The sequence below is a fragment of the Phoenix dactylifera genome, unplaced genomic scaffold (assembly GCF_009389715.1).
Source record: "Phoenix dactylifera cultivar Barhee BC4 unplaced genomic scaffold, palm_55x_up_171113_PBpolish2nd_filt_p 000328F, whole genome shotgun sequence".
Classification (NCBI taxonomy): Eukaryota; Viridiplantae; Streptophyta; class Magnoliopsida; order Arecales; family Arecaceae; genus Phoenix; species Phoenix dactylifera.
The window spans coordinates 378,137-396,482 of record NW_024067792.1 but is presented as its reverse complement, the minus strand read 5'-3'; the positions used below and the strand labels follow the sequence as shown (position 1 = coordinate 396,482).

The 18,346-nt window shown below is 39.0% G+C and overlaps 1 protein-coding gene across 2 annotated transcripts; it reads left to right on the top strand.

Annotated features, from left to right (window-relative positions):
• The first annotated feature begins 1,861 nt into the window (after positions 1 to 1,861).
• LOC103708850 (U3 small nucleolar ribonucleoprotein protein MPP10) lies at positions 1,862 to 14,686 on the top strand. 2 transcript variants are annotated; one of them, XR_005507959.1, is made up of 14 exons: positions 1,862 to 2,629; positions 3,781 to 3,836; positions 4,516 to 4,657; positions 4,761 to 4,871; positions 5,021 to 5,158; positions 7,793 to 7,861; positions 7,955 to 7,996; positions 8,127 to 8,195; positions 8,849 to 8,920; positions 9,006 to 9,059; positions 9,141 to 9,282; positions 12,430 to 12,492; positions 12,567 to 12,801; positions 14,532 to 14,686. XR_005507959.1 is itself a non-coding variant. In XM_039118247.1 (13 exons), the coding sequence occupies exons 1-13, from the start codon at positions 1,928 to 1,930 to the stop codon at positions 12,581 to 12,583; spliced, it is 1,677 nt and encodes a 558-aa protein (XP_038974175.1). In that variant the 5' UTR covers positions 1,862 to 1,927; the 3' UTR covers positions 12,584 to 13,158. The 2 variants fall into 2 exon arrangements, 1 of the variants encoding a protein (XP_038974175.1); XM_039118247.1 differs by lacking the exon at positions 14,532 to 14,686 and having other exon boundaries at positions 12,567 to 13,158.
• Positions 14,687 to 18,346: the final 3,660 nt, after the last annotated feature.

Genomic DNA, 18,346 nt, shown 5'->3' with positions numbered 1-18,346 from the left:
ATCTCAGCCAAAAATGACTTCTAGAAACAAAAATCTCTACTGACAGTCCCTTGGATTACTTTGCACCTTTCCTGCTTGAAGATAAAGAAACCGGTTGTCATTTTTTTTTATTGTGCAGAAAAAGTATCTGAATGCTCGAGGGGGTAGGCTAAACTGTTGCTGCAGTAAGAAAGGCTGCCATCTTTCAGCAAAATATTCATGGAATTCCCCTGCTAGCATCCATGGGTACTGGTCATATTGTTTAGCCATTTTATTGATATTCTTCCTTTCCAAAATAAGCTCTCTGTTATGAGGATTAGTGCTTGCATAGACTGCAGACAATATCAAATCTCCATACTTTCTAAACCCGTTTTTGAAATCTCTCGAGTGTTGTTGTGTTTTTCGAGTCTTTCTTCTTATGAAGGCTGCAATCCATTCCTATGAGCGCTAATTAGTTTGACATCGATATGGTCTTCCCCCAATCCAACTCAGAGTCAGTATCTCGATGGCGAAGTTCATACCATTGGTTAACTTTTGTATGTAGTTGACCGACTTCTTCAATGTTCTTAGGTTGAGGTCCTCTTGGGGGTCCATGTGATGGTCTGATTAGAAATAATTGACCCTTCTCCTTCTTGGGTCTCTCTGGTTTTGCATAAAATAAAAAAGCATGCCACTGCATGCAATTTTGGATGCAACTTTGGCTATGAAATGTCCAAATTCCAGTCTGACTACAAGAATTGCAAGGACAACAGCCGATGCTTAATCAGGAAACACTTTGATATTTGATAAAAAAAACATAATGAATTTTAACTTGGAGAAAAAAAGGTGGCAGAGGATTTTAATAGTGGATGTGTGCTCTCATTCGTTGTTCAGAGTTTTGTAAGAATATATGCCAAATCATTTAATTCACTATATAAAAATAAAATAGGTATGGTGGTTGAAGTGGAACTTAGGATAGGTTGACCCAAGCCAACATGACCCGATCTGCACATATACTTGGGTTCGGGTCGGATGTATTTCAAGTTAATTATCATCTTACATCTTATCTTCTAATGTAAATGTAGATCGATAAGTGGTTCTTCACGTGCATGGAACATGTTTTATGATAGTATTATAAAAATCAAATTACTAACATACAAATGTATAAAAATTCACAAGATCTTAACAAATAGGGAGCTAATGGAAAAAGAAGAACACATAGTTGAAAAAGTCCAAAAAAAATCAGTCCATCAACCCAAATAATGCAAGTATAAAAGTGACACACACAATTTTGCAACATAAGATCACAAATAATGCGTTAGTGAGCTACAAATAATGCCTACCACAAGGAAACTAAAAAAATAATAATGAAGGCAATCTTCCCGTAACATTCCTCCACTGTGAAATCATTGTAACCTTATAACGGTGTTTTTTTTTTTTCTTTTTTTTTTCCTAGAGAGATAGAGACTTAGTCACAGTGATAAGTTGGATCTAGAGGGTTCCCTATTTTGGGATATTTGGTCGATGGGCGGAGATGAAGTGGCTTTTCAGGCCAAACACGTCTTTAGAGAGGCCCATGGTGCTGCAGACTCGGTGACCGCTTATGCGGCCAATCACTCCGATGGTACTGTGTAGACTTGGAAAGAAGAGTTGTCTATAACATTATGTGATATTCTGTTTGCTGATTTTATTGGGTTTGTTCGTACTCATGTAGTTTGACTGACCTGCTTTAGCCAAAAAAGAAAAAAAAAAAAAAAAAGAAGAGAGAGAGAGAGAGATAACGGCCGTTACTCTAGACCAGCTACATATCTGATCAAATTCGGATGCGGATCTTGATGTGATCCGAGTCCGACTTGTTTACCGCCCTAAAAAGAGGCGAGAAGTTCAAGTAGGTTTTAGAAGCCGCATGGCCCTGACAGACAAGTAACCGAGCAGCGAAGCGACGCCGCGAGAGAAGAGACAGAGAGAGATGGCGGCGGTGGGGGACGAGAAGAGGGGAGAGGAGGCGCTGGAGCGGCTGAGGGCGGCGGACCCGCCTCTATACCTCTCGCCATCGTCGGAGCTCTCCCAGGTCGCCCGCGCCGCTTCCCGCCACCTCTACTCCGCCCTCCTCCCCTTCTGCCCCAAAGCCCCCGTCGATCAGCTCCTCGCCGATGAGGGCTTTGACGCCGAACAGATCTGGTACCAGATCGACCTCCTCTCCCGCCCCCTCGTCTCCACTTTGCGACGCGAGGTCAGGAGGCTGGAGAGGGAACCCCCCGAAGTGTTTCTGCCCGCCGGAGGAAAGACGGCGGCGGAGGTGGTGAAGGGAGGAGACGGCGAGGAAGGTGAAGAGGAGGAGGAGGAGGATGACGATGGGGAGGAAGATGAGGAGGAAGAGGACGTGGCCGCGGGGGAGGAAGAGGAGGAAGACGGACGGGAAGAGGATGAGGATGAGGAGGAGGAAGAGGGGGAAGAAGAAGAAGGAGGGGAAGGGAAGGGGCAGGGGGTGGCGGATCGTTTTCTTAAGATAAAGGAATTGGAGGAATTTTTGGAGAAGAATGAGGAAGAGGAGTATGGGCAACCAGAAAGGAGAAAAAGAAAAGAAAAGAGGGATGAGGAAGACGAAGAGGAAGATGAGGAAGAAGAAGAGGAGGAGGATGAGGAGGATGCTGATGAGGCAGATTTGGAGGTCAGATTTTCTTTTTTCCAGGGCTTCAATTATTTATAGTTTTGTGCTTTGGTTATATTTATTCTGGTCTTTTGAAGAAAAGAGTGTTTTTTTTTACAGAAATATGTAACTAATTGCTTTGTACAGGAATATGTAGTTAATAGCTAGTATTTTGGTTAGGATGGTGTTCAGGGTGCCGAAAAAACAAAGCGTATAATCTATTTTTACTATTTTATGTGTTAATTAGTAGAAGATAGGTAATGCAGTGAAAAGTATGTCAGGGTTAATTCCTTGCTTCTTCTCTATGAAATGAAGCTGGCTGGGGCTTTCCTTATTCTTTTTGATACTAAGGCATGGGTGCAGCAATCAGGGGTATGATTATGCTTTATAAATTGCGCTAGATTTTTTTTTTCTTTTTTTTTTGGGGGCGGGGGGCTGGGGGGGGGGGGGTGGGAGAAACTTTAATTGGTTTTTGATAAACGTGGAAAGACTTCTAGCTTGTCAATATGGTGGATTCATCTCATAAATTCTATGTGCTAATTAGGGTTTTTGATGGAGGTTTTAGTTAGTAGAGAGTGTTAGTACGGGTACTTTGGTTATTTATTTTCTTTTTGATATTTTTTTCATCTATGACACATTGGATATTAAATCTGAGCTAATTTGTTTTGAAACAATACGTTGATTTCTCTGGGAACTCTTGTTCCTGTCTTCAAGAGACTGATTATTATGCCTTTAGCTATAGGTGTAATCTAAATAAATCAAACATGTACTGAGGGCAACACCAACTACATTATGGACCAGCCTTTATGTGTTCATATTTGAATTAGAGCTTTGACATTGGAATGAAGTACATCTGCCTTTTAGGTGGAATGTTAAGTGATGCCTGATTTCTTTCATGAAGAAGGGGAGGAGAATCCCCATATGTTCTTCTTAGCCCTCATTCCTTGTCCGCTTATTTTGGAAGAATGTGATATGATTACATATGTACGTTTAGTCTCTTTCCCATTAGTATAGCACTTATCATATAAGCTGTCCCTCATGTATCAAAAATGCTCTGCTTAATTGGTGAAATGCCATGCTCATAAAATTTTATACAGTACATGTATTTATGTATATATGGTCTATTTTTTTTTATCTATTTTCTTTTTTTAATATGATTATCTTGTTTTTAGTTGGGAGATTTTGATGAAGATGGCGATGAAGAAACAGACTTATATGAAAATGCAAGGTGTGTCTTCCATCATGAATTCCATTTCATTGTATGTTATTCTTGAATACTTGTTTTCTTGCATTGGTTATGTCCCAGTCTATATTTGTAGCATGCATCTATTCTGACAAATCCTCTGCTTAATATTTTGCCCATCATATATTTCAATAGTTCCGTTTTGGAACTTGTTGTTTCTCAATGCAAAATGATAGCATGCATCTATTATCATAAACCACAATTTAATCATATGTTTCAGTGCCATTTTGGGAATTATTTTCTAGAACTTGACTATATCTCATTCTATAGATATGTACCCATGAATGTCTCATTCCAATATTTATCTTAAGTTAATATTTCTATATAAAAAAAATCATTGCTTAATGCAACAAAGTAGTCAAATATGCTGCGCGACCCATACTTGTGGACTTTGTCCTATTTCTCAAGTACCCAGATTTTTATACTTCCGAAAAACTCTGCTTTGTGAAACCACACCTAAGAGTTATACCAATTCTCATGTTGCGTTATATTAACATAAGCACTTTGTCTGGCATGTAATGAAGGGTCTACTAACACAACCTTTTGGTATGGTCTATTGTACTAGTTTCAATGGCTAAATTCAGCACTACTATCTAATCTTTTATTCATATTTTAAAAATGCTTTTGTCTACTTTTTTTAATATGAAAAATGATTTTTTTCTAGGTATGAAGATTTTTTTGGAGGTAAAAAGAAAAGAGGATTAAACAAGAAAGATGGTGGCAAAATGAGAGAAGATTCAGATAAGGATGAATTATTTGATGGGACAGAAGACCAGAAAATGGATGATGAGGATACTGACACTCAGGTATATTCTCTAATCTGGGTAATCCAAGAGACCAGTGATCTCAGAATTATTTTGGATTGACCTTGTCATAGCAACATATCTTACTTTTTTTTTCTTTCTACAGAATAAAAATAATCTTTCCACTCATGAGAAAGAGCTACAGCAGATTCGCTCTAAAATAGAGCAAATGGAGAAAGCAAATTTGGAACCCAAGTCATGGACAATGCAGGGAGAGGTACTTAATCAATTCAGGTTAATAATTTATGTAGCTTAATTCAGCAATCAGTAATCACTTGCTCTACCTGTGGGGACTCAAATGAATTGATAATTTTTAGTCATTTATAAAGTGCTGCTTTGGTTAAATTGTTCTTGGTCCTGTGTTAGGTTACTGCTGCTAAAAGGCCTATGAACAGTGCGCTTGAGGTGGACCTAGATTTTGAGCATAACGTGAGACCTGCTCCAGTAATCACAGAAGAAGTCACAGCTTCCCTCGAAGATCTGATCAGAAAAAGGATTATGGAGGTAATCCTGCCAGCAGTTTCTACATGGCATTGCCTCAGCATACTTGCTTCTTCTTAACACTCTACCATAGCTTGCTTACATCTCATGGCAATAGAATTGAGAAAGATAAGCTTGCAACCAATCATGTATGCTTCCTGATTACCAGTTTTGGAAGATTTGCTTTAAACCACATGGATTTAGAAAATATGAACATGGTGTTAGAGAGGAGAAACTAACCTCATGTTGGAGTTGAGGGAATAAAATTTAATAGAAAACAAAGGCATTAAGAGTGATATTCATTTTTAAAGCTTTTCTCCTACTATATAATAGAACCAGAAAACATAATATCATTGTTTCTGGTAGTATTATAAAGCAGGGGGTTTGGGGGCTCCTTCTTCGGACTAATACACTACAGCCTCCTACTTTCTAATGCAACAAGAGACCATAACATAAATAATAACAAGGCCATCTGGTCTGACCTCAGGTTTACAAAATGCCTCAGACAGCATTAACAAGCATGAGCAATCCCGGGTTAGGTCACCTATGATACGTTTGAATTCTAAATGACAGCTTTTTACGATCACTTGTATTGCTCTCTACAAAATATAATAAGATTGAAAAGAAGAGAAATACTAGATAGGAGGAAGAGCAGAAGTATGAGAGAGAGGAAGAGGGAAGAGGAGAAGAAAAGAGAGGAGAAATGTGTGTGTGAGAGAGATGAAGGAATAATGCTGCACAGATTGATTCTCATCTGTGTGGCAGCTGATTTATTAAAAGAAGAGGGGCTTGGCACAAGTTAGGGAAAGGACTAAAGCATCCATGACTGGTGGCAGTTTATGATTATTATAGGTGTGGGCCTAGAAAGCATAGATACATCAAATTGCATGCTATGTCCTTATCGAATATGTACCGGATATAAATATCATTAGATACTTTTTAGGATGTACATCTGATATTCACATTTACTGCACAATTTTTTTCGAAAATAATGCACTAGATGCTTCTCTAGTACACTTGTGATGCTTCCCTAATACATCTGGGAATGAAGGGAAGGTCTTTGTCATTCCTTCCCTTTTATAATGAATGTTAACTCTTTAATGGGAGATGGTTAATTTTGGAGTATGATGTTGATATTAAAGTATGGAGTATGTATTGGAGCAAGGGTCACAATCTCTGTACCAGACCCTGTATCAATACCATGTTGGTCAAGTATCGGTATGCCCAGTATGGGGTCAGTTTGGCATATCGATACTCCGTACGCCCCCCAACTGAGAAACAGTTCTGTATCGATATGGTATAGTATTATGCCCGATACAGAGTGATACACATTAATACTGCGAACCTTGGAATAGAATTTATGAAATTAAGTAATAACTGAATAACGAGGTTGATGAAGCTAATGCTATCGTATTATGCGTGGACTATGATATGTTGATAGTATACTATGCTTGGTTTTTCCCAACTATGTTGTATCCTACTTTACCAGGATTCATTGTATTGGCATTATTTGTATAATGCCGAATTCGTATCTCATATCTATGTCATGCTTCATAGATTTGGGCGTTTTTAGGCCCAAATAAAAGCCCAATGACATAAGACATATAAATATGGCTCATAAGCAAGAAATACGGCATTATTCGTTTAGAAAATGTTGTTTGAGGAACAATATATGGAGCAATCAAGCATAAATTAATAGTGACTCCTCAAAATTTGGTAACTTCAACTTCAGGAACAACCACTTATGAATCGCTTTTTTTTGGCTTGCACCCATTATATCAAGTTTTGGATTGAACTAATCCATTGACTCAAATCGTTCGTAGGCGAAAATTGAGTTATTTGGGCCCTGAAGGATTGACGCGGCAAACTGCTAGCTTTCGGATACGAGATATCCATCCTAGCTACTATGGATGTATTTGTCCAATTGACATGTCCAAAGGAATCAATGTTGGACTTATTGGATCCTTATCTATTCATGTGAGTGTTGGTTATTAGGGATCTATAGAGAGTCCATTTTATGAAATATCTCAGAGATCAGAAAAGGCACGTGTGGTTTACTTATCACTAATTAGAGATGAATATTATATGGTTGCGGCTGGATATTCTTTGGCCCCGAATACCCCTTCATCCATTGTAAGACAATATTATGTCCTCTAAACTCCAACAAGGGCATCTTGCTTTCTCTTGCAGTCCTCTCACCTTCCTAGTCAAAAATTTTCTCCAAACTGTTGCAAAGCCAATACTCATCAGCGATTGTTATTCAATCAACCGGTAACAAGCAAAGATGAATCACCAAATATAAAACAAGATTTGCTAGTTGCCGCTGCCCTCTTTTTTCAAATTTTTTTACAAAACCACGTCTTTTCCCTTCATTTTGAGAAAGGAGCACTTAAGGTGATCCATTACTTCTTTTCTTGAGCTCACCATCCTAATTACTTTTGCTAATTATCGCCCTTCATGTGAGCAAAAGGTGACACTTTTGAAACTAAGAAGAGCCAACAGATATAAGTAACTCCAATGGTTGGGTGGTTGCATCAACATTCTTTGCCATCAAATTAGTTTTCTTCTGTCTTCAGATGGAAGCTATTTTGGTAGAAAAGTATTTGTCTTTTCTTCTTGTGTATTTTCTAAGTTGTATTCTTCTACGGTTTTGCACAGGGACATTTTGATGATGTTCAAAGAGCTCCTGCTTTACCATCTAAAGCACCAAAAGAATACAAAGAACTGGTATGAAGTGATCTGATTGAAAGCACAGAGGAAAAGGATACCTTGTTTCTTATTTGCAAGTTTTTACTGAACATTTTATATGTATATCAACAGGATGAAAATAAGAGCAAGAAGGGCCTTGCTGAAATATACGAGGTTCGTAGCTTTTGATATATCACATTTTCTTTCACCGCTCAGAACTGAGAATGTGGATTGCAACATTTGACAAAACAAAAATGATTAGAATATGCATGATATTTATTGGTATTTTCGTGACTGTATACAGGAAGAGTATGCACAGAAGACAGGTCTAGATTCTGCACCTCTTTCCGTTTCAGATGAACAAAAGAAGGAGGTACGATTTTAATTGATCATTTATCTATATTTTCTATTTCAAAATGTGCTGGTGACTTTTTTTTTGTGTGAATCTCTCAAGGACTGCAATAAAGCTTCAATTAAACTGGTCCTACGATCCAAGGCTTTTTATAGATTGCACCAGTATGTAACATAATGACAACTGTCAAATTTTGGTGTACAAGTCCCACAATGGCAAGAATTTTATTTGAATTGTGGATTCAGATATGGGGTTATTCATTAACTAAATAATATTTCTCTTATTTTAAAGTACTTGACCTGGTACTGTTTCCTGCTTATGCTAATTGCTTCAAGCCCACATTGATTTGGAAGTAATACATGTACCAATTTCCACAAAAGCTAAGTTAAATTAAATTCTGTATCTTTGAATTTATTCAATGTTTATGGAATACTTTTATGTACTTATTTTTGTTTTCAAGCACTGTATGGCAGCCTTGCAAGTTTCTTACAACAGTTTGCATCTGTAATTCTGTATACATAAGTTGTTGTAACTGGATAAATTTACATCCCTCGTATATATAAATGTAAGTTGTTGATTGATGTGTAAGGGAAAAAAATGAATGCGATACAGATTATTCTTTTAACTCTGATCGAGTAAAAGTTGCCTCACATTATTTATCTTTTCTTTCTTAGGCAAGTATTCTATTTAAGAAGCTTTGTTTGAAGTTGGATGCACTGACACATTTTAACTTTGCCCCAAAACCGGTGAGCAAATTATCAAGTTTGTTCTGATATAGTTTGTAGAATTTCAAAGTTTATTCTTAATAGATATGATGCATTGCCTTTATAGGTTATTGAGGACATGTCTGTACAAGCGAATGTACCTGCTCTAGCAATGGAAGAGGTATTTAAACTTCTGGAATTTATAAAAATCAATAAAACTTGAAACCGAATGGAATGAAAAGAAAATGAATGCCTGTTGCAGATTGCACCTTTGGCTGTCTCAGATGCAGCCATGCTTGCTCCTGAAGAAATATTTGAAGGGAAAGGTGACATCAAGGAAGAGGCAGAGCTAACACAAGCAGAGCGCAAGAGGAGGAGAGCTAACAAGAAAAGAAAATTTAAAGGTAATTTGTTTCCACTTCTAATCCTTCCCTTTCTACATGTTCCTTTACATGTATGACGAACTTTGATATACTAACCACCGCATCAATCTTCATATAGCTGCATTGCATACTAGGTCTATATTATTTCAGAAAACTAGCTATATTGTGTGCTCTGTAAGTCAAGTTTATATTACAGCTTTGGCGATCGACATATAATCTTTCAAGGATCAGAATTGGTTATTCTAGTTCAAAACAATTACCGCATGGGAAATTCCTTTACATTCAATTCATGCATTTGTAACCTAAGATTTAGCGAGGGTGATTTTTCAATTTGTTTTCACCTATATTTTTGTCTATTTGTTTTCACCTATATGCTCATTTATTTCTTGTGCTAAACTAAACTTTCATGTGCATGCATGCACATGCTATAACTGGTTATTTCATAGTTAAACTAAATATATTATATGAGGTAGAATAGGGATCAATGATATCATACTCACATAGATACATATGTACATATTCTATTTGGTTGGCTTTTAATATAATCATATCGTATGTGGTATTCTGAACCATTTGTGCTGGACCAAACACTGTTGGGTAGGTCATGGGTTCCCAGTTCAACCATGGCTCAACTGTAGATCGATCAGCCAACACACCACTAAACTTATATCAGTACTGTTCCCACTCTTCACCAACCATGAACCATTTTTTTTGCGCTCCCTCCCCCCTCTTTCAATCCCTCCCTTCTGAAGTCCATTGTTATTTTGTCCCTCCCCTTCTCTCTCTCACCCCTCTTATTTTCCTCCTCTCGATATTACTTCAGATCCGGTTGCAGCACGTAGTAAAAGAAGAGGAAAAGGTCTTTATCCATCTGAACCTCCTTGCTTCTGTCCCCAGAAGATCTGATTGCTGACACATTTGTCCCCACAAGATCCAGCCACCTTACCATTGAGCCCATGGGATTTGGTTGATCTGCCGGATCCAATCACCGCTCGTTCCATCCATGCAAGATCCAGCCATCCTTCTTCTCTTTCAAGATCCAGCTGTCCCGACTACCACGATATCTAGTTGCCTCTACCTATGTATCCAAAGTTCTCTCTCCTTACATGAGAGGAAAGAAAACTTTTCCCCTTTATTGACCTAAACAAGTCAAACCTAATCCAACAGGCACTTTAGATGGTCGAACTGTCCGGTATTTCAGGTTGTATGGTTTTTATGTTCAGCTTTTGACTTGCAATGACTGGCAGCTGGTGGGTCAAACTAGTCAACCCCGGCTAGCCTACTAGTTTCTAAACACTGGTCATAAAGCTTCTGAAGAACCATATTAGGGTCTGTAGAGTTAATTTTGCTAATTTAAAAATTAGCAAAAGCTATTTTATGCAATGGGTTAGCCACTTTCTTAGCATGTTAGATTTGATAATGTTAATTTTACTAATATAAAAATGATGAAAAGTTGGCAATTAGTCAAGCTAGCTTAATACCATCGATCCTCCACTGTTAGTTTAAAATTTGATAAGTCGTGCTCATATGCACAAATAGGGAGTTTTTTTTCTTATTTTCAATTAATAGATGATTTTTTATTTCTCTCTTGGTCTTTCCCCCAAAAGATGGTGTCACCTTGGTCAAGATTACTTCTTCAGGGAATAGGAGTCAGGGCTTCTCTCTCTCTCTATATATATATATATATATATAGAGAGAGAGAGAGGGGGGGGGAGAGAGAGCCATCTGCATTTAAATTACCTAGGCCTATAGACTTAAGGATGCATCACCTAGGATTTTAATTCGGTACTTTTGGTTCCTAAGCAGAGGGGTATGACCATTGGGACAAGCCCTACTTTACGTACAAATATGAATGTTACGCACTTATGCTGTACAATTATGCAAATGGATGACATAGACTCCATTTGTGTAGTTGGTCATGAGCGTAACCCAGAGACAAGCTAGATAGAACCCTTTGCTGGAAGATTTGCAGCGGCTTTTAAACTTTTAGACAAAGGTCACTTGGACAAATGTTTCTTGATTTTCTGTTGTTTTTAGTGCCATAGCAGTGCAAACTGTGCTACAATATTAGTGCTTGATTATGTTATGCTGTGCTTGAGTGAGATCAATTTTGCGCTTTCACTACAAATCAGTTTGAATTCCTTTTTAATATTTTTCTGATGTTTTCACCTAATGAATCAAGCCAAAGCTACTGCAAAAGATATATTAATATAGGCAGAATATGAATGATACTATGCACATATTAACGAGTTATATTTGATATACATACAAGTCTGGTCATACTACCACTTTGTTTATGTGCATAAAGGCAACAGATGACTCAATGATCAAAATTAACATTGTGGAATACAAAATAAAGGGTGTTGCAAATGCCTGGTTTTTCATCTCGTTTTTAAGTCTGATTTTGTGGAGCAGCTTAATATCATATAATTTGCACTGAGTTAGCTCCATTTAGGAATCATTTATGATAGAGCAGTCAAAGAATAAGTGCAAACATTGGCCTCAGAAGTTGCTTCCTTCACTGTCTAATTGGATTTAACCAAATCCTGCTAGATCTGAAGGCTGGCTCGATCGATTTGCATCATATGTCTCTTGCAGAGCTGCCTGGACAACTATACTTGATTAATTTTCCCCCCATATTGTATCATATATGCCTTCACTGTCGAATTGACTAATGTTGTCTAAATGAATGAGAGAAAAGTGGTTCATCTAGAACTGATTGTGAAGGTGTGCTTTTGAGTGCACATTTTCTTAGGCAGAGAGGGGTGTGACTGCTGGGGCATCACCAAATTCACAGACAACTGGCCCTTTGTAACCAGTGGGGCTATTCTCATTCTATTGAAACAAAATGTCATTTGAGGTCCTCATTTGTAGCAGTAACGTGGGCTGGTGACGACTATTTAGACATCCATATGTGTGCATCTTGGTTGTACTGGAAAAAAAAGGGGTTATGTGCAGCCCTTTTTATAGGGGCACTTTTTGTAGCTACGATTCTTTAGAGCCAGAATGGATCGGTGGTATTTCCATTAAATTTGCTTCTTTATATGGAGTTAGGGTAATAGGTAATCTTCCTTGACATTATATCTTATCATTATAATGTTTCCATCTTTTACATAATTGCAGCTGATATCCATTGTTTTATCACGCTAACATTCTGCATTTTGGCAGCTGAGACGGCTAAAAGAGCAGCTAAAAAAGCACGTCAAAGTGTAGACCCCAGTCATCCCAGCGGTAAGCTGTCCATACTGCCACCAGCAATCTCTTTTATACATTTCACCTGAGATATCTTTTAAAACAAAATGCAGGCAAGCAAGATTCATGAGCCGCGACATCTCTGGGAAACAAACCTCGTAGAAACATAGCATTGATTGATGACTGCAGTATGCTGCATTATTCTGGTTTAGGCCTTCCAGACCTTCTAGCAAGTTTGCAATCAGGACACCTTCAGAGCCTCTTAACTCGTAAACTCAGGAAAAGCAATGCCTTTTGGCCTCAAGAGTCGAAGCATGAGTTTGTATTGTCAAATGTGCCTGGAAAGATGCGGAGCGATACAGGTTTGTCCAACGAAGGTGGCCAAGTCATCAGCTACCTTTGTGCCTCTTGTCGGCAAGCTTTCCAAGGAAGAACAAAAAACAGCAGCAATTTTTTCTTCCACCCTGTGAGTACGTGCAGTTTTGTTTCTTGAAGATGTTCAAGATCATGATTTCTGATACATAGATTTATAACATAAAATTTTGGGTATTTCGGAGTATGAAAAATCCTGTTTCAAGTAGGCTCTAAGCAAAATAAACACTTTGTATACCGTCGTCGATCTGATACTAACTTGTGCATGATCATGCTTACAGAATGTTGTGATCATTACGTAAATAAGCTCTTGAATGTTCACTTTGACAACAACATTTAGTTTTATTTTAACAGTCCTACTAGCCTCGAGCAGTGCTGGTACAAAACTTATGCACATGATGCCATCTAGTGGAGCACAAGAGATAATGAAGTCATACAAATGTCGCCCAAATAATTTACACCATTGATGCATAACGTCCTCATTAATCCAATTAGTACTTAACAGTGTATGGTATGCCGGTGGATGGGCCTATCAAAGAGATACATCAACTTTGTAACCTCTCTGTTGTGAAGACCTGCAAAGTTGAGCCTGGGTATGTTACACCTAAAATCTCTATCATAACCATGACCAGTTAGCAACTTCTTGGATTCTGTTTTATGAACCAAATATTTTCATTTAGGGCTCTTTCTAATGTTATACTAAAGTTTCTCCACATCCTTCCTTGAAAACCCCATCCATGTTACTTTGGATCTTCTTATCTTCTTTTTTTTTTAACCACTTTCAACTCACATGAAGGTACCTCTCCTTTCTTATTTGTTAGTTTTATCCATGCTTGACTTTATAATTACCATGGTGTAGCCTTTATCCTTTTATCGTTCTCCCCAACAATACATGGTTCGGGAGAGCGGTCGGTAACTAAAACATTTACATCTATAGACTTCCAAATAGCGTAGGTTCGGTCATTTGCAACTCGTTTATATGCAATTCCAGCCTTATGCTACTTGCCTTGCAGTCCGTTTTCAGTAGGAAGCCACATAGCCCTTTATTTTCAAGGGTGCTCGGCGGCTAAGCCCAAACACAGCATCTTTGTTCTTTGCTTGGCCATTCTGGACTCAAATTAGGTCCAACATTGGTCTTTACTAAAACTCCGACCTTAAGCATTTTCTCGTCTAATTTAGGTTTAATGGTCTTGTAATAAGATTTTATTCTTGTCCAATTTATTGCCTTTGAAAACTAGTAACACTACGTTGAGAAAATTTAGAGCTAATGTGATATGTCAAGGACACCATACTCAATGGGATGAGATATATAAACTATACAGAAGTTTTATAATAGATTGATTCCCCGATTACTGGCACACAATTATATTGATATAATAAAAACATACTATAATTACAGAGATTGGTCGACTATACAACATTATATAAAGATATATGCCAAGATTTGTTTTCTTGTATGCTGTTATTTTTTTCCTTCATCATGGGAAAATATATGTAATGATTTGTTTTCTTGTTTGTCATAATTTATTTCCTTCATTATTAGGAAATATACACTGTGATTTACTTACCTTTAAAATAGGAGTAAATCTCAGTAGGATTAGTATATGTGTGGTTGGTGAAGCACATTTGGTGGCATTAATAGGTGATATGTTATCACGCCCCTTTAACCGAAATGGCAGATGGGTGATATTGAGCTTAGTTCAAAGTTGACTAAACCGTGTTGAGAGGAGAATCTTGGTAAATATATCAGCAAATTGATCAACTGTACCAACAAAATGAATTTGAATATCACCACATATAATTCATCAGCAAAATGATAGTCTAGTTTGACATGCTTGGTACAAGCATAATAAACTAGATCAGAAGCAAGAGATATAGCACTAATGTCATTGCAATAAAGAGTTGATTGTGAAGAAAAGACACCAAGATCCTCCAATATCATATGAATCCATGACAATTCAGCTACTATTTGAGCTAAGGAGAGATATTCATGTTCAATACTAAACCGGATAATAATAGCATGTTTCTTGGCACTTCAGGAGATCAAGTTGGGACCAACGAACACAAAATAACTAGTAATGGATCGATGATTTTCTGGATCGCTAACCCAGTTAGCATTGGAGTAGGCTCTTGATTGAGTGGAACTACAAGAAAAGTATAACCAATGTGTAAGGAAGCCCTTAAGATAGTACAAAATGTGCTTCACAGTTCCAACGAGTTGCACGTGGAGCATGCATATATTAGCTATACATCATCAGATCTTGTGAAAGTTTAGTATTCACAATCGGCGTCGTCAGCCCGGGTAGACGACACGAGGAAAAAATAAATAACAAAACAGTAGGGTAAAGTATCGAGACGTCCAATCAAGGTTCTCATGCTTAAATGGCCAAAGGCGGGAGGCCGTTAAAGGAGATAATAACTCCTGGGCCCCCAAAATGACAGCCTTATCCCAAAAACAAACGGAAAAAATATCCCATTTCATCCGAATTCGTTTGTAGAGTAGAATCAAAACCAACCGTCGGCTTCCTATATGTTATATGTCCCTTACCTTGCAAAACCTTCCTATATGTCTCGCTCCTACCTACGCTACACAGCTAACGTATCTTGCACGCCTGCGCATCTCAACTTTGACACTCATAGAGGCACGCTCAACTCCTCTATTTGACTTTCCAAGTATGACCTCCTCGGCTATGAGTTTGCCTGCCCAGCTCTACTTCTAATTGATAGGCTTACCGATGCTTCTTGAGGGCCTTTTCTTTCCCAAAAATCTCTTCTCTTGGGGGAGAGCAGCCACCACTAAGTCTTCTTTTTTCGGAGTCAGAATTGCTTGCCTCGACTAGTGTGAAAGATTGAGACAAACGATAGTATGAGATTATTAAGAGTCGTGAAGGAAGGTTCCCCGAAGGGAGCCGGGGTAGGAAGGAATGTTTAGAGATGGAGCGAAAGACCGCACTCGAGGCAGAGAGCGCTCGAAGACTTTCCTTCCTTATTAGGATGCAGATCGAGATCGAGGGTAAGAAGCTCCAACTCAAGTTCGATAATGACATTTTAGCAGCCTGTAACACGTGTTAAACATGGGCGATGGGTGGGGAAGAGAATCGGGAATGAAGACCACAAGGTAGAAATTCTCCTTGCCGAAAGAGATCACTCAGAAGGGCTTAAATCTAACTCCGAAAATGGAGAGTTTTGATCCTGCCTGAGGCAGAAATGGAGCGAAAGTCACAATTCCACGATTAGGGATCAGGCTTGTCAACGATCTTTTGTGGGATCTGGGGAAGCAGAGGATGGTGAAAGGGAAAGACCGAACGAGAAGTAGAGTCAGTGTAGGAAGGGAAGATCATCGTATAGAAAGAGAGAGCAAGAGCAATGATGAGAGGGGGCGAACGGAAGGAAGAGCCCTAATAGTGCTGCTATATTCAGTAGGATTGGGTAAGGGATCACTTTTTTTTTTGTTACAACGCCTGCTCACACTACTCTAGTATAAGTGCAACCAACAGAATCAAGAGAAAGTGACAAAGCATTAGAGGAGGGACCTCCTGGTGTGTCCAAAGGACCTCCCCAAAATACTGAGCAGCATACGAGGCGACCTAGTCGGTGAACTAATTCGCCTTTCGGTACACATGCATGGCCTAAAAAAGCAACTGCATTCATCCACCATCCGTCGGATGTCCCTTAGCTGAGGGTTTATACCCTCCTCTCGCTCCTCCTCCCGGATCCAATCGATTACTATAGCTGCATCCCCTTCAAGCAGAATACGCTCAGCTCTCAGCACCCGTCTCACATAAGTAATGCCTTCCTATGCTGCCCTGATCTCCGCCCCAGTGGCCGTCAATCCAACTGTGCTTCGCCCCCTGACGGCAATCAGCCTTGAGTCAAGATTCCTAATCACAAAGCCCACTCCTGCGTTGTCTCTATCATCAAACACACTACCATCGAAGTTCACTTTAAGATGACATGGGGATGGGGGCTCCCAAGAGACATGAACGATCCTGGGCACTGTAACAGCAAGGTGGAGGTTCCATATGTCCCTGACCATTCCAGATGAAGTCGTTATGATAGCTCTAGTAATCTGGAAACAGATCGAATGCCCACCTCCAAATATGTACTGCCCGCAGGCACTCTAGCAGAACATGGCTGATGGTCTCCTCTCTGTCAGGACACCTACCACAGCTCGAGAAGATCTGGACATCCCTCCCCGCCAGCACACTCCTGGTTGGTAATCATTTCTAGGCCACCTTTCTATATAAGGAACAATGCTACCTGGGGATGAACCCACAATCTCCATATCCATCTGCCAATCAGTACCTCCTCCCATCACCGTCTGAATGTCCTTGGCATACACCTTGGTCCTTCTTGTGGCCTCCCACACTAATCTGTATGTCATCTTTTCCGCAGGTAACGGAGTAGCCAGGCTCCTCTCAGTTAACTGCCCACCGAAGATCTCCCTAATCAATGCCTCATTCCACCTACGCTCCCTCGAGGCCATCCGGTCATAGACTCTGTAGCCCTCTAACCTCGCTGAGTCGATCAGGATTGGCACACGACTGAGCAGCTGCTCCGAGATTTTAGAGCCCAAAGTAATTGGGAAACTCAATAGTTTACCTCCAACCATTTTTGTCTTGTGAAGAAGATCAATGATATATTTAGATCAGATCAAATAAAGGTTTGTGAAATTCCAGACAGCTTTAATACCAAGAAAGTAGTTGAGTGGACCAAGGTCCTTTATAGCAAAAAGAAGATGAAGATTCTTCATACAATAAAGTATAGCACTAATGGGTGCTAGTGATGATAACATCATCAATATGAAAAAGCAGAATAAGAGTATAACTATCTGCTTTTAATGAATTATGAATTTTCTATAAATAAGGATGGCAAACTCAAATTGTGAATTTAGGATGTGAGCCGAAATTACCAAGCCTGAGGGACTTGTTTGAGGCTATAGATTACAAGTCTGGAAACATGAGTGGGGTAAGAGGGTATACAAAGCCCAATGATTGGGTCAGACTTCTTCGATGAGGACTCCATGTAAGAATGCATTATTAATATCCATTTGATGAATGGGCCAATTGTTGAAGTTGGTGAGTGCAAGAACTAATCAAATAGCAATGGGTTTGATGACTAGGTTGAATTTTTCACCTGTGGTTAATGCTCTGTTGCTGAAGAAAGCCTTTGGTCACCAAACGGGCCTCTTAGCATTCAGTTATGCCATCTGATCATTGCTTGATTTCATACACCCAACAAGAACCTACAGCATTCCGATCATTGCTTCCAGGTACACTTTTTTTTTGCAAAGCATCAAACTCCACTGCTATAGCTTCTCTCCACTCGGGTTGACGAGCTAAGCATCGCAAGTAGGTTCAGTAACATAAGAGAGGAGACATGAGTGCTGGAAGAGTGTGTTTGGTGCTAGTAAAGACCTTGGTTTTGAAGATGCTCGATAGAATGGGATTGCATGGGATGAATCATGAATGCTTTTGGGCATTGATGGAGTCTTGAGAGAGTGTAGTAGATTTGGAAAGAA

Coding starts and splice junctions, on each gene's coding strand:
- LOC103708850 (XM_039118247.1), top strand. CDS start 1,928: ATGGCGGCGGTGGGGGACGAGAAGAGGGGAGAGGAGGCGCTGGAGCGG. Junction 4,872..5,020: donor CATGGACAATGCAGGGAGAG/GTACTTAATCAA, acceptor GTCCTGTGTTAG/GTTACTGCTGCTAAAAGGCC. Junction 9,283..12,429: donor CAAGAAAAGAAAATTTAAAG/GTAATTTGTTTC, acceptor GCATTTTGGCAG/CTGAGACGGCTAAAAGAGCA.